Source organism: Primulina huaijiensis, chromosome 9, assembly GCF_012295235.1.
Source record: "Primulina huaijiensis isolate GDHJ02 chromosome 9, ASM1229523v2, whole genome shotgun sequence".
NCBI lineage: Eukaryota > Viridiplantae > Streptophyta > Magnoliopsida > Lamiales > Gesneriaceae > Primulina > Primulina huaijiensis.
In genome coordinates this window covers 3023309-3051092 of record NC_133314.1, presented here as the reverse complement: position 1 = coordinate 3051092, position 27784 = coordinate 3023309, and the positions used below count along the sequence as shown (strand labels likewise).

Genomic DNA, 27784 nt, shown 5'->3' with positions numbered 1-27784 from the left:
GAACAACCTGCAGTTCCCTTTGTATCATGGTTCTATCATCCTTAACATAATTTCTTTTGCATCAGTGCATCCCCAAATTCGCTGCAAATTTAAAAATAGGTACGTTATCCTTAGTTTCTCATACTGGAAGGGACAACACCAATGTACCTCAAATTGAAACAGCATTTAAACAACAACAACTGTATGGTCACCAATACAATGTTGTTCAAAAAAGTAACCAGTATACTAGTTCTTCCTAATGAATAGGAACTGACACAATTGTTAATCCAATTGAACTACTTCCACTATCAGGAAAATTGAGTAACAATGATTCTGTTCCACTCCATCCGACTTAAAATTTTAACAACTCCAAAGCCTTCTTTGCATATCAAAATCACAAACCAACATACAAAATGAATAATACATGCCAAACAAATAAGCATTAGCAATTAATCCTGCATTAGATCACTCTTGGTAGATGGAGGAAATGCCAACTATCGCTTTTCACAGATGCTGAAACAAAAATCAAACGTACTATCTAACTTCCAATTGATTTGGTGAAGTCTTATTTGAAATTACAATAATAACCTCATTATGTCACTTTATAAGCACGCAACGTTAGCACAAATGCTCTAAAAATCATATAAACAACATACATATTTAAAACAATTCAACACAATTTTATTTCATAAATTATGTAACCAAATCTATAAATAACTCAAAGGTACAATTACATTAACATCCTTGATGTATAACTAAATTACACAAGTAACATCAACTTTCTAATCACCTAAAATCCAGAAACATATTGCTCCTTTCTAGCATTTATCATGGATTATACAAATTGTATCAAGAAACATGCCATAGACCTAGTTGTAGTCGTTCGACTACCAAGAATTCACATCTTATCAGCAGCAGTTGGATAATTTAACCCGCGTTCCACTGCCAGAACTCGTATCTCAGCACCAGCAGTTCGATGAATCCAGATCAAACGACGACACAAATATAAGTCATTCGACTTTCTCTGCAGCCCATCTGTTCCTTCTCGTGGGACCTGAAGCATCTAGAGCATCATGCCAAACCATTTCCATCTACAAGGAATAAAAAGACACCTCAATTAGGATCCAAAACTCTCATGTTGAACGCATTCTTGTAACTACATCAATACTGAAAAAAGAAATTACTAAGGGATACACCTCTCCGACAACCACAGTATCGCCCTCTTTTACTCCGAGTTTCTCGAGTGACTTTGTTACCCCACATGCCTCAAGAACATGTTGAAATCTTCTTTCAGAATCTATATATCTGCTCCAACCGAAACATGAAAATTAGGACACGTAATTTGAGTTTGAAGTCCAATACTTGTTAAATGCAGCAGTGAAATTGTTCGAGAAGTTTGTGGCTTGGAACATGATATGTTAACATACACAAACTGAACAATGCAATCACATGTGTTTCGAGAAATGGCAACTAAAACTTTATACCTCCAGTTGGTCATCTGGATAAACCGTTGCAAACCAACTCCATCCACATGCCATGTGTTAGTGTTGCTGTCTTGTGAGATTTCATACTCGTTTATAGGCGCAGCACGCTGCTTCTGCAACTTATCGGCCAACATATTCAGATTTGTCGGATCCATCTCACCTGGAGTAAGATAAAAAAGAATTAGGGAAATCATTGTGTTACATGCAACTCATTTTCTTGTATTTATTAAATTATTGTTAGTATTCATTTTAATTTTGACACTAGTTTTAGTATTTAACACTCGTTTTTCCTATTTGTAGTTGTTGACCGTTCCAAGTGGCCATCAATTTGGGTGGTTATCTGTCATGGTCGTGTCTGCATGTTTTCCATTTTCTTAGGACGTGCACAACCGATTGTGCACTCAGAGGTGATTTTCATTGTAATATATGTTAAAAAAACGGAAGATTAATGATCATAAAATTAATTTTCCACCAATTTGATTGCAACAAAAGCTATTTTTTTTATCTCCTTGTGATCTTCTTCATGACAAAACCACTCCTCGTCGTGGCAGAGGCCGAGCAAGAGCTCGCCAAATTCAGGCACGTAACACATTATCCCTACATATGAGGAGAACTTGCATAATAAAAATTCATATGCTTTTTGACCTAAAGGAATGATCAAATGAGAAAATGAAACTGAGCATAAATACACACAAAATATAAAGAAACAGAGAATACCCGAGGAAAATCAATAGGTACTTACCCTTCTCATTATTTTCTCTTCTTTTATCACAAACAAGTTTGTAAGAAGAATTTATTACTTCATTTGTGCCTTCTCTCGTAACCGCACTCATACAAAAAGGTTCGATTCCACGAGCTTGTAAAGTTTCTCGAAATGATTCCCATTTTTCATAAGCTTCCGGGAGATCCATTTTGTTATATGCTACTATAAAAGGCTTTTCAGCAAGTTCAGGATTAAACATTTCCAACTCAAGACGAACAGCATCAAACTCGTACTCAGGCTGCTGTGATGAGCCATCAACTATATGGACCTATACTCATTGTTTAATTAGTTTTCAGTCCCCACACTTTGTTTGAAAGAATCATAAGAAGACAGCTAACAAAAGAACTCAGAAATTCTAAGGATACAAGAAAACCAAGACTGAAAATGGTGTACCAGAACCAAGCATCTCTCCGTGTGCCGAAGAAACTCATGTCCTAATCCAAAACCACGATGTGCTCCTTCTAGTAAACCAGGTAAATCAGCAACTACCATCGTAGCATCATAATCAAATGAAACGACACCAAGATTTGGAAGCAAAGTGGTGAAGGGATAATTAGCAATTTCAGGCTTGGCAGCACTAATGACACTAAGAAACGTGCTTTTCCCAGCATTTGGAACACCAATAATCCCAACATCTGCAACCAACTTCAGTTCCAACTCGAACCACCTGGCCAGTCACGCTATCACATTTTACATTTGAATAAAAGACTCACAAATACATCAATGATCAAACCAGGCAAGCTCAGTATCCTACTACTCTTTTACCATTTTTTCTGATTTTTTCTGTACTCTTTTACCTTGACAAAAAAAATATCGAACAAATTAACTATAAAAATTATGGCAGCTACTTGCCCTCTGCTAGCCCAAGCATATAATGTGAAATTAAGTTTGGAGAGCAATAATTGCCAAACTAATTGTGTGGTGCTGCCTGTGGCAAAATAATCGAAAAGTGTAGCTTGAGCTAATAAATGGTTTAAAAGATTTTGCAATCATCCATAGCTTTTGCTGCAGCAACACACTTGGTCCTCCACTAAAAACTAGACATACAAATACAATAACAGTAACACCAAATACAGACATTTCAGTCCCTTCTTCTCCGTTCTCTGCAATCTTCGGCGCTTTATTCATTCCAGTTTTAAAAGATGCATTTCCCCTTCCACCTCTCCCTCCTGGCAACAACAACGCCCTCTGCCCAGGATGTAACAACTCAAAGAGCACTCTACCATTAGTTTCCCTCACGACAATCCCCGGAGGAACCTTAATCAACACATCCTCACCTTTTGCTCCAGTTTTCTGCTGCCCTTGCCCATGTCCTCCCCTTCCCGCTCGAAAATGTACACTATTCCTAAATGACAACAATGAATTCATCGTTTCATCGACCTCCACATACACATTTCCTCCCCTCCCACCATCCCCGCCAGAGGGCCCCCCTAACGGCACAAATTTCTCCCTCCTAAAAGCCATCACCCCGTTACCTCCATCACCAGATTTTACATATATTTTTGCCCTATCAAAACACCTCATCACTGCTGGCACTCCTTTCTCCTTCCCCTTGATTTCCTCTTCATTTTCAAACCCCATTTCGTCGTCATCTTCTCCATCAAAATCATCCTTATCTTGATAAAGGGAATCTGAAGTCACTTCATACAACTCAAACTTTCCATAATCATATCCCACTTTCTTATTAATGCCCTCGTCCGCGTCCGCGTCCTCATCCTCATCCTCGGACTCAGAATTCATGTCATGGAAATCAGAATTCTCATGACCGAATCCAAAATTTTCCTCAATATTTCCATTTCTTAAGCCAATATCAGAATCTTCTCCCAAATCCCGACCCAATTCCCGGGTTTTGGTGGATGTAAATTTATATTCAGATAGCTTTATTACCTCGGCCAAAATCTGGGAAGGTGAATCATCTTTCGGAGGGAGGCGGGTAAAGGTGGTGGCTTCTCCACCGCCCACGCCAGTGGATAGAGACGGAGGAGGAGGGTAGTTCCGAAATTTGAGCTTCTTGGTTTTCTGGTTATTAGTAGAGAAACGACGAGTGCTTGAATTGGGCTTAGAGCGAGATGAGCATAGGGGCTTGAAGTGTAGAGGTAAATTAGAGAATAGATTGGAAAATGCCATCAAAGATAAGATTTTCACGCAGAAAGGAGGAGCTTTTTGGAGGGAGAGGAGGAGTGGGATAATCGCTTTCAATTCTAATCAACAAAAACAAATCAAGAAAAAGGGAAAAAAAATTAAATTGCCTCTTTTTCTTGATTTGATTAATATAAATCAATTTATTATGTTCCTATCAACTGCAAAGATTGAAAATTTATTTGTTTATCAGTTAAACGAATTCGATTAAAAGTGTGATCTTGAAAATTATGAGCGGACGATGTTGCCCGAGAATTGCAATCATTCCCACAATTACATCGAGACTTATTGGCTCCTTTCAAGACAAGATGAAGGCCAACATCTCCACCGGCAAAGGAAAGAGTGAGTTTTCCCACTACATTGATGGAAAAAAGATGCTTAGGTATCAGGATGTTAAGTGGAAATTGAAATAATCAAGAATCGACCTTTCCGCCCTTTTGCAAATTAAATTATGCTTCAGTAAGGCATCCTAAAACGAGGATTAGTCATTCATTATATGTTTGATCGATTCAGACTGGGTTATTCAATACTAGTCGTCGGACGATCAAATCCGTTTGATAATTCTTGTTTTGACAATGGTTTCATTGTTCTTGTATTCTGACAACTGTGATGAGTTCTTGATTCATGGTTTAACGCTGAATTCACGGGAGGTTGCCTTGACAAGAAATAAGAGACATCATTCTACCGGGGAACTCGCCCAAGTCTTGCAAGAAGTGGCTGCAGATCCTACATTTGCAGTTCCAATTGTGCTCATGTAGTGTTTGTTATTGTTAATAGTTGATGCTGAGAATAGAAAGGGACTCACAAGCCTAACATCCATCAACAAGTTTCTTTCAGGTTTACTGTTGAATAAGTGTAGAATTTCATTTGCCACCGGTGACGCATTTCGATAATTCATGCAGGAACTCTAAGGGGAGGATGATAAACTACTCTGTTCTTTATTTCTTGTGATCCCAGTTGTAGCCATAACCAGAGGAATGAAACACAATGTGACTAATTTACTGATCAAACAATTGATCATGCTTCATTGATATTCTTGAAGTATGTTTTTGAAATCTGAATACAAAGATTTTAATTTTAACCAAAAGAAAGTATATGATAGTCTCGGTGTCATTGATGATATTCTTGAAGTATGAGATATGTTTGTGTCACAAAAAAGAAGGGAAGGGTCTGATGTAAGACATTAGGCCTTTGTCTCATAAAATTTGTAAGTTACACAAATAATAACATTACCAAGGGAACAAATTCTAGAACGAACTTGATTAAAACTCAGGTTAAATTATCCAAAATAAAAGGATGTTTGTTGTTATGAATAAAAAAATTTAAGTAATTCCACTGTTGTTTCATAGGTTATTATCATTTTGACAGAAAAAGAGCACAAACTATTTAAATTATCTAGTTGGTAATGTTCGTTGGACTGTTAGTATTTTAGAGTAAAGAAAAATAACATGTTTTATTAATTTTTTTTTTTTTTGGGTGTAGCTTTGTTTTTATTGTTTTATTTGGTTTTAATGCTAAGAAATTAAATTTATCTGAGCTTGAAATTGATAAAACCGTATCGAAATTGAATGAAAATTAAATTTATTTGAGCTTAAAATTGATGAAACGTATCGAAATTTATAAAATTTGGGAGTATTCTACTATGTTTTAAATAGTAATTTACATATGTTGTTTCGAAAAAGCATCTAGTAAAGTCATCTTCAACTCATTATATTATCTTCGTCTCATATATTTCGTGAATTTTATTTTTCGTTTGTCTCAAATATATAGTTCAATTTTAATCTTTAGTATTATTTTCTCTACAATTTTACCAATCTATCTTTATTTTTAATTAATACTTTGTTCGAATTTTTTCGTAAAATTTAATTTTTCAAACAACTTTTTTAATATGTGTGAAAGCACATACAAATCTAAGAGATGAATGAAATATTGTTTTGGTGCGGCTTTAAATACAATATAACAAAATTTTTGCATCAAATACAAAGCTCTTTTTCAATTCATCAACCATAAACACAACTCTGAAAGGAATGTCTGTTAGGATTGAGAAAGAGTTTAGAGTGCAGAGGTGAATGAACTATTTCAAAATTTGCTTTCTAAGACTAGTTTTTCAACCGTTTTGAGGCGGTTGAGAATTCTTCTCAAACTTGTTAGAATTATGAATCACTGTAGAGTGCGGAAGACAGTTCAAGATTTCTAATGATAACTTAAAACTTGTTGGCAAACTTATCAACGAGATGTAGTGTGAAAGGTAAGTGCTTGCTGGAAGTAAAGACACAAGGTTTTTTATGGATGTTCAGAGATAAATACTAATACGTCACCCTTCTTAATTTTCAGGAAGGATTCCACTAAAAGACTTTGGCTTTACAAAAACTCTTTGTAACAGCCTACTCCAATCAGGACTTATCATACTACCGGTTTTGAAACTCTTAGTGATCACTTTACAGTTCTGGATTTTAAGAACACTCGGTTCACCAGACATCACAACATAATCTAATAACCGAAAGGTTACTGATACAAGTAAATTGATTTTGGTAGCACGAAGATGATTCTAGAATGATCTGATATCTTTTTGTTCAGTGCGTGCTTATGAGCGATGAAGAGATACAAGTAAATTGATTTTGGTAGCAAGAAGATGATTCTAGAATGATCTGATATCTTTTTGTTCGGTGCGTGCTTATGAGCGATGAAGTAAGTAAGCTTTTGAGTGCGCTCTAGAATCTTTGAAGTATGCAAACTTGTAATGATTTTGTTTATGTGAGTTTGATAATATATCGCACACTTGTTCTTGCAGACTTCCTTCTCTGTTAATATAGGCGATAGTTCCAACGGTCGAAAAGATTGAGTAACGTTAACTTGTAATAGAGAAATGTTGTGTCACCATCAGCTGCAACCGCATTTAATGTTATTCATATATGCATTAAATGTAATTGATATCATGACGCATTAGTCAAACACTGATAATAACTATCATGTCAAATAACAACCTTCCTTTGAGCCGATTTATTATTCACATGAAAAACTGAACAACTATCTAGGGGTGTCAAAATGCGACACGACCCAACACGAAAAAAATCAGGTTCGGGTGGGGGTTTTTCGGGTTCGGGTTGGGTGGGTTCGGGTTAGTACTAGGTTAGACGGGTTTCGGGTTGGGTCGCGGGTTGACCCGAAAACTTTTTTTTTTGAAAATATTACCTATATTTTTATATATTGTATGTTTGAACAAAATTTATTGTATATTTATTGATAAATTTTCATCATTTAATATTTATTTTTATTTTTTTTTTATTTTTTTAACAATTGTTTATTTAATTTAGTAAATATACTTTTAATTTTATACCATTAAACTTTCAAATTTAAATCGAAAATTTTGTTATTATGTGTTTAAATTAAAATATTGTTATTATTTTTTATTTTTTCGAATTTTTTTCATTAATTTTTTTAAAAAAATAAAAAAAATTCAGGTTAGGCGGGTTAGACGGGTTCGTGTTCGGGTTGGGGGTTTTCGGGTTGCTTCGGGTTCGGGTTGGAAAAAAATAAAAAAATTTCGCGGGTTGACCCGAAACCCGACCCACCCGACCCGATTGACACCCCTACAACTATCGCAAGTTTAACACCGCAAGTGTATATGTAATTATATTAAATATTAACCATCCTTTGGTCCGATCAATATTCATATAAATCACATACACCAAAATCTTTTTGTATTTCAAAATAAAATTAATTTCCATGAAAGAATTCATTTTGACGACATTTTATTTCAATCAATTTATTTTAAAATATATATAACCTTATCATTATTTGAATAATTGAATATTTAAGCTTAAACCGAATAAACTTGAACCACAAATTTTTTTTGGAAAATTCTGTACAGCGCGCCTGCTACTACCGAGAATTCCCTAGGCGTGCGGGGACGCCCCAAAATCGGGTCCACGCGAGTCTTCGAGCACTCTTAGGCTCTCCCTAAGTTGATTTTGGTGAAAAATTTTAACCGAAATTTTTTATTTTTCTCTAAAATATTTTTTTTGTTGAACAAAAATTGGACGAAAAAGCAAGTTTATACTGAATCTTTAAAATTTTCAACCAAAATCTCTTTACTAAAACTGAAACTTTAAAATATTTGTTTTTAAAAAAAAATTTCCAGATCTGAAATCATATAAAAAAAATTTAAAACAAAGTTCTTTTTCAGATCTGGAACCAAATAATATCTAAAAATTTAAACAAATCTCAATTATTCAAGCATAAGTGGCTCTAATCCCACTTGTTGGAGAAAATCTAGAAACCACATAATCCAACATGCTAAATCATTAAGAATTTGACTGAAAACTTAAGCGGAAGCGTACCTGAAGTCATAATTCTGAATTCTTTAAACTGTGTCTTGATCTTCCAGATCTACGCGGTTTTTCCTTGAGAGGATCCTTTAAGTTTCTCTTCTGAACTATTTTCTTAATGGGTGAGATAATAGAGAACGTGATTGCGCGTGATCTGAGGACCATAACTCGTATATAAATAATGTCTATTGTTATCTTATGATATTTATATTTTAGCTCATCATAAAAACATAAATCACACTTATGTCTTTACACATTATAAACTCACAACATATTAGATACATTAAAGCTCAATAATATAAAACATTAGTTGATCAATTTATTTAGAACTTAACTTAACAGACAACCCACAACACATAATTATTCACATATAAACTCATATAAATAAAATGGATCCGATATTTCATACTTAAATCTTCTTGTTATATTTTTCTTCACACACCAAGTGCTCGATTGATTCTGCACAACAAACAATCAACAATCCCAAGTTTTTCTTTTCACCAAACGCGATGCAACATTGTCTCCTTTGACGCCTGTGGTGGTGTGTTTCATCCCTTGCTTTTCCATTGAATTTTGTGATTGACTCCGACCTTTCCCACTCTCACTCGGTTTAAGTCCTCACGCGATTATTTTAATAATTTATAAAAGTTAAATATTGATTATTATCTTAATTATTTAATGTGTTTAAATATTGATTCCGACCCTTACCAATTTCACTCGGATAAAATGGAAAATTCTTTTATAAAATTTATTTTTCCATTAATTTTTTTAATCCATACGAAAACACAAAAAATCCTAAATATATGAGATGAAGAGATCATCGTTTATAAACCTGGCCATGAGTCGGACCCACCGGAATCGTTGTTACTGTCCGGGTAATGGAACTGGAGGTACGTGTCCAGGTCCAGGCCCAGTTAACAGCAAAGTCACTTGGATTTTTTTTTTCAAAAATCATTATTTGTCAATTAATAGACATTTAAAAAACTTAAAAAATGTCTTGCACTTGTAAAAAATCTATCAAATATTTCTTCTCTCAATAAAAAAATCCATCTCTCTAAAATTCTTCAATGAATCAAATACCGTAATTAAGACTACTAAAATATGATATTATCATTATAAATCTCGAGCTACAATCATCATAATTTTCACTACTCTTTGCGGTCAGGGTGTGATCACATCTTACTCCAAGACTTTTTCTGTTTTATTCTTCTTCCAAGCCTCATTCACATACATTTTAAAATATAATAATAATAATAATATCAACACACGTAGGGGTGGTACCGTACCGAACTACGGTTTTCCATACCGATACCGATATCGAAAATTCGGTATACCGCATATTCGGTATACCGAATTTTCGATATGAAAAAGTTTATACCGGATACCGTACTGACACCGAAAATTTTGTCGGTATACCGAAAATATTATCGGTATACCGACATTTTTTCGGTATACCGAACTTAAATTTTAAAAAAAATAATAATAAAAATTATTTTCGGTATTTCGGTATATACCGAAATACCGAAAAAAAAATAATTACGTACCGATACCTATACCGAAAATTTCATTTTCGGTATATCGATTTTTTCGGTAATTTCGGTATTTTTTCGGTACCGTATTTCGGTATTTCGATATTTCGGTATATTTTCCCAGCCCTAAACACGCCGGATTGACGATTTTTGAATGCTAAAACTGTAACTGGCCCGTCTAAAGTCGGTTACGATCACGGTTTCGAGTCAAACTCGAACTGTGGCCAAGTCTACATCTTTATGGCAATTATATATTTAGAAAATAATTTTTCTGAATATATATATATGTGTGTGTGTATGTGTGTGTGTGTGTGTGTGTGGGCATCTTTTTATAGTCCATCCGCGTTTTGCTACGTGGGGCAGGGGAAAGAAAATAGTTGTTAAACAACAATTCCACGTACTGACATACATTGCTTGTGGTTTAATGGTTATTATAATGAGTAAGTCTCTTGTGAGACCGTCTCACCAATATTTATCTGTGAGACGGGTCAATCCTACCGATATTCACAATAAAAAGTAATACTCTTAACATAAAAAGTAATACTTTTACATAGATGAATCTTTATCTGTCTCACAAAATACGATCCGTGAGACCGTCTCACACAAGTTTTTGTCTATTATAATATTAACATTAAATGCAACTGAAAGTTTGTTAGAGATTTCTTGTTAATAAAATAACATGTTTTTATTCATAAATCACATTTTCTTGAAATAATATATTTTATAAAAATAAACATGCATTGGGAGTTGACTTGTAATATTCAAATGTCTTTGTTTTGTACATGGATGAACCTTTCAAGGAAACTCCGAGTCAACTGCTCATCGGTTAAATCCTATATAAATATTTGACAGTTGGCATTCAATTTCTGTTGAGTCGTTTGTTGCTGCAATCTTCGACCCCTTGATTATTACATTAAATTAAGGTTGTAAAGTTCCTGAAAAATAGGCTCTTTAATGGCGATGAAGAGGAAACTCATGGATAGGGGAGAAGAAGAATCTCAGCTTCCCATTGGTGAATATCAAGGCCGTCGATTTGGTTCGAGCCGGGCCGCTTCGAGGTATCGAATATCGACTAAACCCGAAGTTTTGACTTCGATTTAGAAAATTTTCGAATAGATCAAGTTAGTAAGTTATGCACTTTTTGAAATGAAATATTTATGTATGTATTTTAACACATCTTGTATGCTTATAATTAATGAATTTTTTTTTTATCAAAAGTTACCGTTAGTGGAACGATTATTCGATTTTTTTATCTCATTATAGACTATTACTATTCTCGAACACTTTTTAAGTATCATCCATAATTCCTACTAATGGAAGCCAGATGAGAAAAATTAATTCGATAACATTAAAATTATGTATGTAACTTTGTTGAGTTTTTTATTTTTTATTTTTTTAATTTGGCAGCATACTCAGAGGGGCAAATAGTACACCGAGTCTGCAAGATTTTGTGCCGAGCTTTGAACCCATCCTTAGGAAATGGGTATGATGCCGCTTTCTTCTTTGATATGAATCGTGTCGACTTGATTTAAATTTTTTTTAATATACAGAAAAATCTAGATTTTTAAAATGAGAATACTAAATTTGTAAATGTATAAAGTTGGTTTTGGATGAGCAATGTTCATGTGGATTTCAATAATACTGAAAAGTTGTTATTTGAAATCTATCTGAGTTAAATCTATGAATCGAAGAACAACTATTCAAAATAGGAGGAGAAACTATTCCGACCGGTTATGTTGTTTCATGTTGATAGGTGCGAGAGGCCGTGGACAAGGCATTCGACCCATATTTGAGGTGGGTTTTCTTTTCTTATACGGATTTTTAGATTTTTCAATGTCACGTATGTATTTGTTCTCGTATGAAATGACTAATTATAATTTTTGAATTTTTCACATATGTTGTCAATTTCTATTGATTCGGTGGTCGTCGTACCTAATAAATATTTTATCTCTATATAAATTGTATAATTTTAACTTTCGAAAATTTTAATATATGATGTCGACTTTCATCGAGAGACTTGTATCTAATAAAGAATAAGAGCAAAATTAATTGAAGTGAAACATCGACTTATTTTTTGGATACATTAAACATTTACAAACTTGGGTTTGTTTGTAATTTTTGTAGGAGGTCCTGTGGCAATGAAATCCGGTGCTCCGAAACAGCAGCTTACAAGCTTCAATTTCACAGTAATCTACCGCACACCTTGTTCACCAACAGTAGGGTTGCATCCGACGGCGGCGACCCGATCAAGATTGTGTTGTACGATTCTTGTTCCAAGTCCGTTGTTAGATCTGGTATCCTATCTTCCATCAAAGTGAATATAGTCGTGCTTGATGGTGATTTTGGTCCCGATGATCGCGAAGATTGGGAAAAGAAGGATTTTGATCGGAAAGTTCTTCAGAGCAGGGAAGGGAAGAGGCCATTGGTGACTGGGGAATTGGTGGTTCCCTTGAAGGATGGAGTGGGCTATGTTGGTGACATCAGTTTCACTGATAATTCAAGATGGATAAGAAGTGGGAAATTTCGGTTGGGGGCGACTGTTAATGCCAGTGCCGGTGAAATTAGGGTTAGAGAAGGAATGACCAATGCTTTCAAAGTTAAAGATCATCGTGGAGAGTGTAAGTATCTTCTGTATTCCACCTTTACTTTTTCCATTGCCTCTCGATATGTCGTCAATTTGTATAAATTGCTTGGCACTTGTTCATATTTGTTCGTGTTTGTGTTATTTTACGTGTGGCTTAACTTAAACACCATTAGCGTGCTTCTCTGTATCAGAGCAATAGTGAATTGTTAATGGAAACCGCTTGAAGGAAGGGTTTGAAATTTAACATGGTTTTTTTTTTTAATAAAAAATTTAACATGGATTTAATTCAGTTAAATGTGATTGACAAAATGGTGATTGATAAGGTCAAGATGTTTCCCTTTAGGAGAATCATATGCACGTGGTAATAGAAATTTACGGATGATTATTTCTCTTTCAGCATACCAGAAGCACTACCCCCCATCCTTGGAAGATGAAGTATGGCGTTTGGAGAAGATTGCCAAAGATGGCGTCTCCCATAATAGACTGGCTCAGTTTGGTTTGTTGTCAGTTCAAGATTTCTTGAGAGCGTATGTCACAGACATGCCCTCACTACGCGCTGTAAGATACTCATTGTTGATATTCACTGAGCCATCGGATTGTTCTGATGAATAAAACTTGTGTTATTGACATTTGCCGAACTGTATTAATCCTGAAGTTCATTATGCAGGCACTCAGTAACATTTCAAACAAGACATGGGATACAATTATACGGCATGCTACGACATGTAGATTAGACAACAAGCTATATCAGTACAGGACTGTATGTGGTACCGGCCTGTTGTTTGACTCTGTCTACAGGGCTGTTGGTGTGAGTTCTGATGGACAAACTTTCCATTCTTTGGATTCCAACGATGGACGTCAAATGGTTGGTATTTTCTTTTTCCTCGAATGTTTGTTGTTGCAACTATTTTCTTGTTTTGGGTGTGCTGCTTTTATTTCATGTTGCTCAAGGGAAAATAACAAAATTTGTCGTTACCTCTCGGTGTGAAACTGATCTGATTTTCTATTCTTCTGACTAGAGGCTGGTGGAAGATCTGAAGCAGCATGCTTTCAAAAATTTAAACGACTGGATTCAAGTAGATGATCCTTCTGTAGTTGGCTACCCGATGCTGACTAGTTCGGGAGCTGGGAATTTGAATGATCCTAGCTTAGATTTTCAGGGCAGAAACTTCCTAGCTGATCTGGGTAAGGAATCATCAAACTCATTTTTCTTCCATTCTCTCTTAATATTTTTCTCAAACATCATTTTTTGGGGGGTATAAATGTAATAATTTTCTTCTCACAGAGCAACTACTGATGCCCATAAATCCTGATCATCCAACGGTATCTCCTGCATTCAATTGTGAAATAGAACGAGACTATAGTTCGTTTCAGAATCCTTTTGTTGAGAGTTCAAGTCAAATGCAAGTGAACCCGACAACTAGTGATTTTATTGGGCAATTCTACACATTGGTCTCAGAGCCGCAACTTTCAACTGAGGATCTACCAATTGATGATAATTATCAGGTTGACTTATCAGCATGGCATGAGAATGGATTGCTTCTTGATTCAAACAATCACCAAATAATTTCTTCTAATTCTCGAATCCTTGTCGCCAGGAATGGGAAACCCCAAACGAGCTGGTGCAAGATTTTGACAGTCGTAAAGTGGCGGATACTGGTTAAACGTAGTGCAGCTGCTAAAAAATGGGAACAGTATTTGTACAACTGTATATGGATGTAAATATCTTGGGGACAATCGACATGTAAAATAGTGTGTTGTTTCCATGTCTTGATTCATGATCTCTTTATTCTTTGCTGCAAATGCAAACAAATGGTTTTTGTATAGAATGTTAGTTTCATGTTTAGATGCAGCAATCAGTGAAGATTTGAAAATACAGGGCGGCGGCATTATATGTAAGCATCCTGATGCAGGTCCTGTCAAGTCAGCAGCGTTTCAAATGTGTATGGTGGTGTTTTCAATTCTGCATGGTTAATGCTTGTATGAAAGGCAGTTTCAAGATTAGATTAGATTGAATTTTATGATATTTGTAAAAAATTGAAAATCAATGTTCTTGCATGAATGCAAGGTTACATTGATTTGGTAATAAAACTATGAACTTGTTCAATTTTTAAGCTGCACAAGAAGCCTGTCAATGCAATTATCTTACATGTAAAAAAATTATTTAGTTTAATTAAATTTGCGCTATCTATATTTTGGCTCAACATCTTGTGCTTTGAAATAATTACACCAGCGCTCCCTTCTTCAACATGACTATTTATTAGAATTTTGTTTCTATTTTCAAGCACCTTTCTTTCCTTTTTTTTCAGTTCCCCATTATTTCCCCATGAAAAATTAATTTTATGTAAAAAAATTCTTTAAAAAAAAAGAAATTTTTAAAATTTTATTTTTAAATCTTGATTTTTTTAACAATAGTACTTATATATATCAGCTGATTATATTCACACGAAGACTAGTAAATATAAAAGACAATAACATTAAGAAATTTTATATAATGCAGACAGTTGAAAGCCTGAAGGCAATTGAAAATAACTATATGATATATTATTTTTATGGCAATAATGCTATAACTCGAGGTTCCAATTAAGCTGCTGAATCTTGAAATGTGATAAGCGTTGTCCACAACAGAAACTAGAATTCGGTTATCTGGAGATATATATATATATATATATATATATTTTTGAAATCCTGGAGATATATTTGTTAATTGTTATATTTAAAGAACATAATATATTATTTATGTTCAATCCCAACTAGATCTTTTATTTGATAATTTGTGAAATTTACTGTCAAGTTTAGACATACATAATTTATTTGTTTAAATTGTTATAAAAATATTTAAGTTCAATGACTTTACTAGATCGGGTTATACTTTTAACTTTAGGTCTTTTTTCAATACGTCAACAATTTAATTTAAATTACATGTATCGAACTCGAATTTGCTTAAAATAGTCTCTGTTTTTTTTTTGGTTTAAATCAACTAAAATGGTTCGTTTTCCAACATCTCAAGTCAGTTGTGGTATAAAAATATGAACATTATTTAAATGGATCCGATTATTTGCACCATATGTAATAATCAAGAACACAATAATCACACACACAAACAAAAAAGAATTAGCATTAAAAAAAATATATTTAGATTTCTGTATTAGGTGAATTAGTCGACAAGAATATCAAGACTTCTACCTCAGTTAATGTCACGAGACTTACAGCACTACTCAGAATCTGAAGATTCTTCAGAAAAAGGAGTTAGCGTCGAAACCATCTTAGACAGTGTCTCTCCCATGTCATCAAGATCATCTTTGCCAAAACCCCAACTTCTAAGCAGTTCCGTACCTAGTGCTCCTCGCGCAATCCCAAGCCTACGAAGGTTTATCAGTCTATCCTCCAAATATGGCAAAACAGCACTGCTAGAACGCAATCTCGCTGCCATGGGGATGGAGTGAACTTCGAGCGGTCCTCTGGTTGTCGCAGGACCTGAAATGGAGCCATCCAAGATCTCGCCATGTTGACCAACAAGATTACTGAATAGTGAAGGAAAAGGCAAAGGAATTGGAAGAGGGCATTGTGCTACACTTAGATGGGAGAATTTTGGTCTAGCTGCTGAATTTAAATAGGAAGCCTGCACTGCATCTTTAACTTCAGGAACAGAGGCTCTTTGATACCCTGAAAACAAAATAAACGATAGAATTAGACTACCAATTTTTTGCCTGTCTAAGATCTAGTAGCTAAATAACAATACTGAAAAATGGACCAGATCAGCGAGGAAAAGTCTGGAAGCCTATTGAGAATGTTGTCCAAGAACTACACAAACGCTTTGGCTGGATTTAATATCAGAGAAATTCTGCAAAGATTTCAGGTCGCAGAAGTTGATTTACAGTATGTTTTAAACAGAAAGGCTCGTTTTTTATTTGAAAATTCACAGCTAAAAATTAAGGTCGTCACAATAATTGAACAGCATTCCAACATTTCTGTTCTTTCGTAAATTTGTTTTGTCTGGAGTTGAAGAAAAACTTAGCAAACAAAAACGATGAGTGGGTTTTTTTCCCTTCACTTGTTTTTCATACAACGAATAGTGCCATTACATTTCTCACAAAGATTCCATATAAACCTTGTCTGCAAAACCACAACCAACAAGGCAGGAAGAGCCACCAAGTTCATGCATAGAAAATTAGACAATTAATACTGGAAAAAAAAATACCCAAAGTTGTAAGACCGGGAAAATGCAAATAATCTTTATTGCTACCTGTTCCAAAGACTCCATGAACAGTGATGGATTCCACAGCAAGCATATCTTCAACTTCTGCTAACTCTGGAGTCAACGGCAACAAATTCTCCAATAAACATTGTGGGCTTTGGTTACCTGGTATACATGAATTCGAAACTTTAGCTAGAAAACTTAATTCCTAAGGGGGAGGAGAGAAGCACAAAGTCAGAACATAGTACCGGTGAGACCTGGAACTGGCATAGAAACATCCAGAATAGTAACCATATTCTGCCTAGATTGGCCCCCTGTCATTTGCATTAATTCATTAATATCCACAGCACCACATGTGTGGCTCACTTGTGTACTAGGCCCAAGTGGTTGCATTCTGAAGGGGAGACTAATGGAGTGTATTGCAGATGCATAAACTGCACTGGTGTGGTAAGGCTTTTGATCTTTTACACACAGATACTTGGACAGTCTACCTTCATAAAAGTAAAAAGATTATTTGAGTAAAATGTCGTGACAATAAGTGAAAAGATACGCTATTAGATACAAGCTCAATTTTCTTACACAAGATGCTGCAAATTGGAAAATGGAAACAATTTCTTTAAATTATAAATGGTATATCCACGTTTAAATTTCAAATAAGGAATGGGGAGATCATGATATATCAGTCCTGGAATTAACATAAATTTGCATGAAAACAAGGTTAGGAAACTTGGTTCAAACACCGCAACGATGAAAACAGTAATATACGAGAATTATTTGCAAGAAGACGCTGATTCATTCATAGATTCTCCAATCTATTATTCAGTCTTGCCTCATTAATCAACTGCACGATACAAACAAAAACACTCAAGATCAATAAAGATTGTTACGAGATAGATTACTGATGTGTCATATGAAAACAACAGAATCGAGAAATTGAGATTATGAAATCTATCTCATAACACAATCTGTAGAACCTATCGCATTGTCTTATTTTACGAAGTGCAGAAAATTTGTAAATTCCACGTGTGACGATGCTAGCCATCTCAGCAGACCTAGGCAGCTATATAATAGTATGATTAAAAGCCAATATTTAAAATAAGCATTATCATTTAATTAAAGAGATTACAAAGATAATAAAACGAATGCTACAAGCATAAAAAAATTTTGGCATCATTTCTCGACGAGGACATCGAACTTTTCAATCAATAGGTAGAAGGCAAAACCAATGAAACATACATACGTTTTGATACCAAAGAGACAAGAATCTGTTCAAATTAAGGACATTCATCCAATCAGTCTGGTCACAAGTTTTTACAAGATAATCGCCAAAGTGTTGTCCTTGAGATTAAAAAAGGTAATCCATCTCACAATATCAGTCTCTCAAAATGATTTTATCGAAGGTAGACAGATTCTAGACCGTTGTCTCATTGCAAAAAAACTGGTGGAGGAATTTAGGTTTAAGAAAAGGTCTGGATGGGTCCTTAAGGTCGATTTAGAGAAGTCTTACGATAATGTCGATCAAAGATTTTGGATTTCAAGTTACTTAAGAAGGGTTTCGGGGAGCGTTGGAGAAGAGGGATCAGGGGATGTCTTTCAAGTGTGTCTTTCTAAATACTTATTAATGGTAGGCCCGGGGTAAATTCAAGGGTGGAAAAGGCCTTAGCCAAGGAGGCCTGTTATTCCCCTTACTTTCAACTTGGTGGTAGACGTGTTGGGCAGATTGGTCGACGGGCAAATGAAATGGAACTTTTAAGGGGATTGGAAGTAGGTAGAGAGAGGGTTGAGATCTCCCATATACAGTGTGCGGACGAAACTTTGTTCTTTGTGAAAAATAACAGCCACTTTAGGTTTTTGGTGGAGATTTCGCTATCATTTTGTGAAATGTCAGGGTTAAAGATCAATTTGGAAAAAATGCTTTATTGGGACTTCATTGCAAAGAAGAAGGAGTGGGAAGGCTAGCTTGTGAAATTCGTCGTGGGAAAGAGTCTTGGCCAATTAGATAAGTGAGGGTCCCTTTATGCGGGAATTCATTAAAAGTCTCTTTTTGACAGTCAGTCCTTTTCAAGATGTCTAAGAAGTTGGCAAGTTAGAAAAAAATGTTCTTATCTAGACAGGATAGACTGACTATGATTTGAGCTGTGTTGAATGCTCTACTAATGTACTTCAAGTATTTATTTAGGATCCCACAAGGTGTAGCGGAAGCCGTGGAAAAGATTATGAGAGATTTTTTGTGGGATGGACCTAACGGGGACCACCATTGTCACTTGGTTGCTTGGGACCATGTTTGTAGACCAAAGGAGCGAGGGGGTTGGAGTATTGACAATATTTGTATGAGTAATAACGTCTTACTAGGGAAATGGTAGTGGAGATTTTCGAGTGAGAGGGAGTCGTTACAGAAGAAGATTTTGCTTAGCAAATATGGGTTACTTGATAATGGGTGGGATGCGCGTCTTGCAAGAAGTGTTAGTTTTAGGAGTCCCTGAAAATTTATTTCTAGGATCTATCCGGCTTCAGTCGGTGAAGGTTGTGGAAAAAGGGGAAATAAAATCAGGTTTTGGAAGCTCAAATGGTGGGGGGATTCCACTTTTTGGATTTTTTTTGTCATTATTCCAGATTTCTACGGCTCATAATCATACTATTTCCCACTTTTTGCGTTCTAATTCTTCATCCAACCTCTCCACAATCTCTTGGAATTTGCACTTTCGTCGGGATTTGAGGGATGACAAATTAACGATTTAAGCTTATTGCTAAGGTCTTTGGATAGGATTAGTTTGATCGAATGAGCTGATTCGGAAGTGGGTTTGGGATCCTTCATGGCTATTTTCCGTTGAATCTTTCTTCGAGTCTTTTTTCCCACTTTATAATTTTCCTTCCTTTCCTCTTTATCAAACCATTTGGAAAGCGCCTATTCCGTCCACGGTTCAACTGTTCTTGTGGTTTGTAGTGTTTGGTAAATTACCAACGTGCGAGATGATGCAAAATGGGCCCAATTGTTCTCTTTGTCCGAGTTGGTGTGTGTTGTGTAGGCAAGAAGCGGAGACCCACGACCACTTGCTCATTCATTGTCCTTTGATGAGCTTTCTTTCATTCAAAGCATTGGCGGAGTTGGGCCTCGTTCAGATATCTTTGAGATCAACTCATGATTTATTTGCGGTAGATTTTGGTCACGATCTAGGAAAGAGGGGTAAAATTTTCTGAGTTGTGGTGGTTCATTGTTTTGACAATGAAGAAGAATCACTTGAAGAATGTTCAGATAAAATTAAATTCAAGGTTCCATGTTAGATTTCGATGAATGTGGAGTTTAAAATGTTTCCAGTCTCATATTTGTATGTGATTTAGTCCAATACCATGTTAATATGATTCCTATTCTTACTTTATCTTGCGTGGACCTCTAGTTCGTTTTTTGTACTTAAAATCTTTTATTGACATAATCTTGTTTCCTGCGAAAAAATAATATAAGTAGAAGGCCTAAGAACAACATAATCAAGAAATTGAGATGATGAAAACTATTCTGCTTAACTCATGATATTGACACACGTTTATTCAAAAGTGAATTATTCCAATAAAGTTTTTGTGGTCATTGTTCATTGTTTAGAGGCTAAAAAACTTGACATGTAAAAGTACATGTGGGAGTAGCCCAGTGTTCTAAACCGCCTAGGCGGTAGGCGGTAGGCGGCCCTCGACCGCACCGCCTATGCATGAGGCGGGTGTTTTAGGCGGCCCAAGCTATACGGCATTGGGGAGGCGGGTCGAGGCGTCGAGCAGGCGGGCGAGGCGGCGAGCAAGCGGACGAGGTAGGCAGTCAACATTTTTAAGTTGTAGTCAACAATTTTAAAAACTTAGTCAACAATTTTACAAACATAATCAAAGGCAACTAATTTTAAATATTAAAACCCTATCACACACCACTTTCTTTATTTTATTTTTGGTTTTCACTCTTAACTCTCAACCATCACACACAATCCGCCCGCCGCCGCCCGTTTTTTGGTTTGCACATCATCTAGATGATATTATATTTTGTGCTTAAACATTATTTAATTGCACATTTTATATAAAAATGATTATATTGCATGATTATCTATAAAAAAATTACTTTAAAAAATTCAACTGCCTGGGCACCGCCTAGGCGGTAGGCGGTCACCGACCGCCCCGCCACCGCCTCCCGCCATTTACAATCTTGGAGTAGCCAAGGTGCGAATTTCAAGGTGAATGAGTAGTCACACAAGAATGAATCAAATTAAAAGTATCATATCAGAGAAGATACTAGGACAGCAACAGTTGAAGAAAAATCAAGGACACTATATTTAAGATGGTATAGACACATTCATTATTGAGAGTTCTGAGGAATTTAGAAACTCGAACAAAATGGAGGACAAACTTAATTTTATACGAATTGATTAAGCATCACTTAGATGATTTAAAAATCTGATCGTTTACAGTGACTACGAATTTAGGACAAGAGCTTGGATGATAATATAAACCGTCAGGTGGACCCATGTAGCAAACACAGTTTCAGGTTCTCGTGGATCAATTTTTCATCAACCCTACAAGATTGTTTTAATTGCGCCAATGTCGAAAAATAACGATAAAACTCATATTTAATTTCATGCTTACTTGTACTCAGGGACGGTAAACCAACTGGGACAATCAATTTACAGAAAGAAGATAGTCTTGCAAGTGAAACTGCATCGTGGATTTTACTGGATATTATTTGTTTTTGGCTTTTGGCATTTAGGTAGGAGTTGGGACTACGGGCACAGTAGAGTAGAACCGGAACATTTGTGTACTCATCTGCAACATTTTCTAAAAATTCCCCAGCTACACCAGAGAATCCTCCAGAATCATCAACGATAAATTGAAATCCCTGCCCAAAAAGAAAAAGAGAGGGAGAGAACAAATTTAGATTAAGAAAAAACGTATAAATAATGCAGCAGCTGTCTAAGAACTGTGAAGAATAAGCAAAAGTTCTAGCAGGATAAAAAGGTATTGTGCTCTAGAAATATAGTTTCTTCGGAAAAGGGAATAAAAACAATGATAAAAACCATGATCCACTGTCAATGGGCCCAAATGATCAAATGAAGTTTATTTTCTAAAATTTGATTATCAAATAATTTAATCACATGTTTAACATGGTGAGGACTGAGCCCCACAAAAAGTACCTGAATAAGGTCACACTCTTCAACAAAAAAGCGAAGCCTCTCATTAATTTCTTCTCCAGACAGGCACCCCGAAAAAGCATCTCTTCCAATTCCATAATTGTTAAAATCTTCAGGGTCCATCCACGAGCCATTTAACTCATACAGACTCTGAGGATGATAATGAACTTTTGAGAAATCTGTCCAGTACTGAACTCCATCTTCAAGACATGCAACAATGTCTTTATCTTGATATTCCGTTTGAGAATCACTGTTCCTTCCATCATAACCTCTAGAGTTATCCATGTCCTCATCAGTCTCTGCTGAGTCTAAACTTTGCAAGAACAAGTTCTTCTTCAAAGGTTCAGAAGTCTGAGTTGTTATGCTACCCTTCCTACACATAGGTCTGGAGACATTTAATTCATACAAATGTCATATCAGACAGTAAAATGTACATCAAAATGGCATACCAAAATACTATATCTAATGCTCAAGAAAAGCAGAAACTGCAGATCAAAATTTAGCCTTGAGAGGTGTTGCAGGTTTGCCTATTAAAAACGTAGGCTCCATAGTCTTCAAAGATCAGGATCCTTGCTTGTGGTAAAAAAACTAAGTCGGGTCATGAAGACTCATGTGAAATGGTAACGAAAATTCCAAAAGGCATCCAGCTTTCAATGTTTACAAAAACGCAAAAATATTTAAAAATAAAGAGAATTAGCAGTGGCATGCGATTGACAACCTTCTGCTCCAATGAACGAGAACAAGAAGGTATCTCCAAGAAAATACCAGAAAGACACGATCTGGCATATTTTCCAATGTATGCCAACAAATAAACTTGTGTTGACTCAGGAAACTGTGTCAACTAGGAGCATATAGATTCTAAAAATTGTAATATACAAAATGAAGGAGAAAAAGCATTCAGCAACAGTCAAAAGTCTAACTCTAGCTATATGGAGTACAAATATTACATGCCTTCATTAACTGTTTCACGAAAAATGCCACCAGCCCATAATAAACATGTATAAATTTGTTTTCCTAGCAGACATGAGTAAAACGTCTCTGTCACTATTGAACTCATTTAAGTTGGTAAAGAAGTGAAGGAGCTTGAAATATTGGTGGTAATGCATCGAGAACAGGAGAAACATTTTATTATCCATGGAAAGTCGTCTGTCTAGTAACAAATAGATGCTTCAAATGTTCCTGGCAAGCCAATGTAATCTATTAAAGCAATCAACCATAAGTCAGCAAGGGACAAGTCTCAAGATGCTCTCATGAAGTCATATCTGTAGCTGTATAAAAATAAGACGTTTTGAAAGATCTACACAGAAAAAAAGGAACACCAAACATAAACTTGCAGGGTGACAATTTCCAGAAAAGATGAATACATGTATCAGATATTGGTGCCAGGCATTTGATTATTATAGCTCAACTAACAGGATAGCCAAAGAATAAAATCCCAAGGAATAAAATCATCGAAGTACACATAATCATAAATAAGAATCGCTACCAATAAAGTTATCAGTTGTATGACTGGCCAGGTTTCAAAACTGATTTTTGCAATTCTAGAGTCGATGGTTCAGTTTTAATGGACGTTAGAACCCGAACCAAACCGCTTGAACATAGTTTGGTCCTGATACCTGTGATTTCATTCACAATTCGGATACAGCCTGAACCGATTAAGCAGGAGTTTATTCTTTAAAACTTTAATGGTCAAGAAAAACATAAATGTGTGTAATTATAGAAATCAAGTAGTTCATGTATTTACTCAAGACCTTAGAACTCAAGAAGAACTTACGTTCCGATTGCAATTCCATAAAGTCACAATTAAGAAAAACTAACTGAAACACATCAAAATATGAAAGAGAGAGTAATATATCACCATGTAGGGGTATCAATCGATGCAACCGGGACCTCATTATACAATGTTCCACTCGCGCTTACACATCCGAGGGAACCTGTTGAGCCAACTTAATGAGTCAGTATCTTTGAAAGAAGAAAAACCTACTTTGATCAATTCAAGAAATTTAAAGAGTGTGATGTGATTTCTACAAGATCACTAAATGTGTATGTAAGTAGGAGCCACATTAGTTTTGACAAGGACAGATATTAATACGAAACCATACACACATGGAACCCCTTTCCCACAGACAGTGTGAAAAATAACATGACCATACAAGTTATCAATATGATGTAGAGAGGTCAAATGGGGAGATGGAAAAACATAATCACCTTGGTTGGTTTTGTTTTTGGTTGCTTTGGGGGGATAATTTTAAAGAATGATTTAATTGACGTGTTCTGGAAAATAAGTTGTATGCTCAGTTATATTTTGAAGGAATATTTTTTGCCGTCAATTTCGAGTCATCATGGAACTTGTCTGATAGCGATAAGATGTTGTAGCATAAAATAAGCTTTTGGTTAAAATGTTATAAATAATAAATATGTAAAAAAAAAAGTTGAATCACAGAAATGTGTACCTTGGGAGATAATATTGATTATTTTTATTCTGGGATATAAAATGTTTTGGGGAAACAAAACTTAAACAAGGTTTAGGTTAGTGAAATTTAAAATTCGAAAGAAAATCGGAAAAACTAAGAAATAGCTCCAGTCATTGATACAAATGCCATTACAAATAAAACTAACTAGCAAATTAGAGTGATCCAGAAATGAATAAGTCATAACAATTTCATAAAAAATTAAAAGCCAGCATGAACCCTTACGCTGAACTTATTATGTACCTTGAAAATCAACTGAAACCAGACGAGGAGTGTGCGTAAGAATACCCTGCACATGACGAACTCATCCGAGAAAAGAAGATTATGACCAAAAACCAAAAAAAGAAAAAGGATACCGTAAAGTTTTCACCCAAAATTCTAGAAATTGGGGAATAGGTTTTTAGTTAATGGCCACTGCCTTGGCAGCAGATTTACCTGCCGAGTTTCGCCAGCACGATAGAGGACGTCCATATTAAAGTGATGATTTTTAAATATTTCATCACTCTCAGGGTTGTCAGCCAAGCCAAGAAGCTCATCCTTGAACACACACACGACAAAAAAGGTCTTTTTTTTAATATTTTACCATTGAAATACATTCGAAAGAAGGCAGATCAGTATACCCAAAGGCCAAAACCATATACAATTCCAAAATCGTCAATACTGAACAGCCAAAATCAACTCATAAATTAAGCAACTAACAAAAAAGCAGGGTAACACATGCATACAAATATTAAAAACTAGTTCATAGTTTCTTGAATGTCTACAATCGTCGTGTAAAAGCTAAAAGTAGAGAATACGGAGCAAAACATCAAATTCACCTGGAAGTTCCAGAAATGGGAGCCGATAAAATTTGCATAGCTTCCAATTTGAACTGTCAAGATTTCCTTCATACTTCCACAGAGTGAGAGAGATGGATGCGTCTCAGGGTAATTTTTAGGAAAATTAAATTATATTTAAACCTTCTCGAGATATCTTGGGAGATAATGATCTCTGCGGTAAAAAAATACGGTCACTCTTAAATGTGTTAAAAAAAGCACGAAATTTTCTGAACAAGAGTAGTATGATCTCACATATTTTTATTCGTAAGACGGATCAATAATATCTAAATTTATAATAAAAATTAATATATTTGACATAAAAAGTAATATCTTTTCGTAGATGACCATATCAAATATCAATTTCACAAAATTGACTCGTGTGACCGTCTCACAGAAGTTTTTGTGTTTGAAAAAACATTGCGTAAAATTTAAAATCTATTTTATATATAAGAAATTTGTAAACAAAAAAATTTAAATGCATCGAATTAAATTTTGTTTCTGACTCTTCCTTTCTTTATCATTAAATGACATTTGATCTAACAACGATCCACAAAAAAATTATTCCACATAATTTGTGATTTAGAGACTTATTTGTTTATGCATTTATTCGTAATAGTTTTTTTGTTTATGTATTATTTAATCTATTAATTACTTGATTAATTAAAATTATAATAAAAACTAAAAATATTTTTTCACGCTTAATTTCATACTAAGCATGTTTAAATTTGTAAAGTTTAAAACTTGATATGACGTCTTGCTTCAGTTTTTTAAAACATAGGCATAAATAATATGTGTTTTTGTCTGAAAAAGGATAAGTATCATACAAATCTTTGTAAAAACATAAAATATTACAAAAACAATTAGACAAAAACTTGTATGAGACGACCTCACGGGTCGTATTTTGTGAGACGGATCTCTTATTTGGGTCATCCATGAAAAAATATTACTTTTTATGTTCAGAGTATTACTTTTTATTGTGAATATCAATAGGATTGATCTGTCTCACAGATAAAGATTCGTGAGACCGTCTCACAAGAGACCTACTCAAACAATTAATAGAGTTTACATCCATGTGTTCTTAAAAATAAAGAACATTTAACTCTTCAAATACCCAACTCATTAATTTTATGTTTGATTTTAAAAAACATAAAGCTGTAATTATTTACATGAGTTACCCGTATTTTTTTTTTAAAAAAATTCATTATTCATTGGAGTGCAAGGCAATTTACTCGGTCAACGATATCATCTATCTATCTACATATATTATTTTATATTCTCCCAATGATGTGATCAAATGTTAGCTCTTGGATTATCAATATATATGTCAAATTTCATAAAAATATAAAAAACTCACATGATCTAATGATATTTGAACAGTCTCGATATAAACATAAACTAACCGTAAGTACGTGGCACCCCTTCTCCCATCCCACCCATAAGTTCTGCTAATTAAGAGGCATTACAAATATCTATAATGAAATTTAGTCTCACACCGAGTTAGTTTTTTTTTTAATAGTACTTAATTATTTTGATGTTCTTATTATATCATTTTGTCTATTTTTATAATAACACGTGAAATTGAGTGTTAATATGATAATATAATCATAAAAATATTACATATTTTATTAAATAATTTTTTTTCATTTCACTTGTGTACTAATTGTAATTTTTATATTTAAATAAAACTTTAATATTTAAATAAAACTTTAATAAATTACAATATAAATTTTTATTATGGATTAGTACATAATTGTACCTTGTTAAAAATTAAAAAAAAGAAGTAAATATCATTCNTAATCATAAAAATATTACATATTTTATTAAATAATTTTTTTTCATTTCACTTGTGTACTAATTGTAATTTTTATATTTAAATAAAACTTTAATATTTAAATAAAACTTTAATAAATTACAATATAAATTTTTATTATGGATTAGTACATAATTGTACCTTGTTAAAAATTAAAAAAAAGAAGTAAATATCATTCTTACTTTGCAAAATGTGATCTACTATGTCAATTAAAGTATTTAGAATCATTCTTTTTTTTCCCCCAGTATTTTTCAAATAATAATAATAATAATAATAATAATAATAATAATAATAATAATAATAATAATAATAATAATAATAATAATAATATAATAAAAGAGGAGTGTTATTTTACATTTTACACTCCAAGAAGAAGTGTTAATTATTTATTCATTATTATTAGACAATATTACCCTTGCAATATATTTTCTTATATAATAAAATTTGAATTTACAGAAAAAGAAACTCAGATACAATACTTTTTTATGTTAACAATTACATTTTTTATTCAAAAAAATAAAATTT

General features: G+C 34.3%; 3 protein-coding genes across 6 annotated transcripts; 1 reads left to right on the top strand and 2 right to left on the bottom strand.

Moving 5' to 3' along the window:
* Positions 1-638: 638 nt before the first annotated feature.
* Positions 639-4450, bottom strand: LOC140984533 (GTP-binding protein OBGC, chloroplastic-like). The gene is made up of 6 exons (XM_073452023.1): positions 3305-4450; positions 2620-2893; positions 2206-2494; positions 1464-1623; positions 1176-1284; positions 639-1070 (listed from the first exon to the last, which is right to left on the bottom strand). Exons 1-6 carry the CDS (start codon positions 4351-4353, stop codon positions 990-992), a joined length of 1962 nt encoding a protein of 653 aa, XP_073308124.1. The 5' UTR covers positions 4354-4450; the 3' UTR covers positions 639-989.
* A 6674-nt stretch (positions 4451-11124) lies between these two features.
* LOC140983746 (calmodulin-binding protein 60 B-like) lies at positions 11125-14913 on the top strand. Of its 2 annotated transcripts, XM_073450871.1 has the most exons (9): positions 11125-11280; positions 11630-11705; positions 11976-12016; positions 12350-12840; positions 13204-13364; positions 13474-13671; positions 13826-13991; positions 14092-14312; positions 14405-14913. In XM_073450871.1, the coding sequence occupies exons 1-9, from the start codon at positions 11177-11179 to the stop codon at positions 14468-14470; spliced, it is 1524 nt and encodes a 507-aa protein (XP_073306972.1). In that variant the 5' UTR covers positions 11125-11176; the 3' UTR covers positions 14471-14913. The 2 variants fall into 2 exon arrangements, with proteins under 2 accessions (XP_073306972.1, XP_073306971.1); XM_073450870.1 differs by having other exon boundaries at positions 14092-14913.
* A 995-nt stretch (positions 14914-15908) lies between these two features.
* LOC140984444 (uncharacterized) lies at positions 15909-25596 on the bottom strand. Of its 3 annotated transcripts, none has more exons than XM_073451864.1 (9): positions 25450-25596; positions 25067-25168; positions 24875-24920; positions 24019-24094; positions 22164-22533; positions 21619-21868; positions 17253-17495; positions 17053-17169; positions 15909-16472 (listed from the first exon to the last, which is right to left on the bottom strand). In XM_073451864.1, the coding sequence occupies exons 1-9, from the start codon at positions 25519-25521 to the stop codon at positions 16021-16023; spliced, it is 1728 nt and encodes a 575-aa protein (XP_073307965.1). In that variant the 5' UTR covers positions 25522-25596; the 3' UTR covers positions 15909-16020. The 3 variants fall into 3 exon arrangements, with proteins under 3 accessions (XP_073307965.1, XP_073307966.1, XP_073307967.1); XM_073451865.1 differs by having other exon boundaries at positions 17262-17495; XM_073451866.1 differs by lacking the exons at positions 25067-25168; positions 25450-25596 and having other exon boundaries at positions 22164-22545; positions 24875-24926.
* Between the last annotated feature and the right edge of the window lie 2188 nt (positions 25597-27784).

Excerpts from the sequence above, each read along its gene's own strand:
- LOC140984533 (XM_073452023.1), bottom strand. The coding sequence starts at position 4,353 with ATGGCATTTTCCAATCTATTCTCTAATTTACCTCTACACTTCAAGCCC. Across the intron at positions 2,894-3,304 it reads GGAGAAGAAGGGACTGAAAT|GTGGTTCGAGTTGGAACTGA; the intron begins GTCTGTATTTGG and ends GTGACTGGCCAG. Across the intron at positions 1,071-1,175 it reads ATACTGTGGTTGTCGGAGAG|ATGGAAATGGTTTGGCATGA; the intron begins GTGTATCCCTTA and ends TATTCCTTGTAG.
- LOC140983746 (XM_073450870.1), top strand. The coding sequence starts at position 11,177 with ATGGCGATGAAGAGGAAACTCATGGATAGGGGAGAAGAAGAATCTCAG. Across the intron at positions 13,365-13,473 it reads ACATGCCCTCACTACGCGCT|GCACTCAGTAACATTTCAAA; the intron begins GTAAGATACTCA and ends TTCATTATGCAG. Across the intron at positions 13,992-14,091 it reads AAACTTCCTAGCTGATCTGG|AGCAACTACTGATGCCCATA; the intron begins GTAAGGAATCAT and ends TTCTTCTCACAG.
- LOC140984444 (XM_073451864.1), bottom strand. The coding sequence starts at position 25,521 with ATGAAGGAAATCTTGACAGTTCAAATTGGAAGCTATGCAAATTTTATC. Across the intron at positions 24,921-25,066 it reads GTGCTGGCGAAACTCGGCAG|GGTATTCTTACGCACACTCC; the intron begins GTAAATCTGCTG and ends CGTCATGTGCAG. Across the intron at positions 21,869-22,163 it reads AAGAGTGTGACCTTATTCAG|GGATTTCAATTTATCGTTGA; the intron begins GTACTTTTTGTG and ends CTTTTTGGGCAG.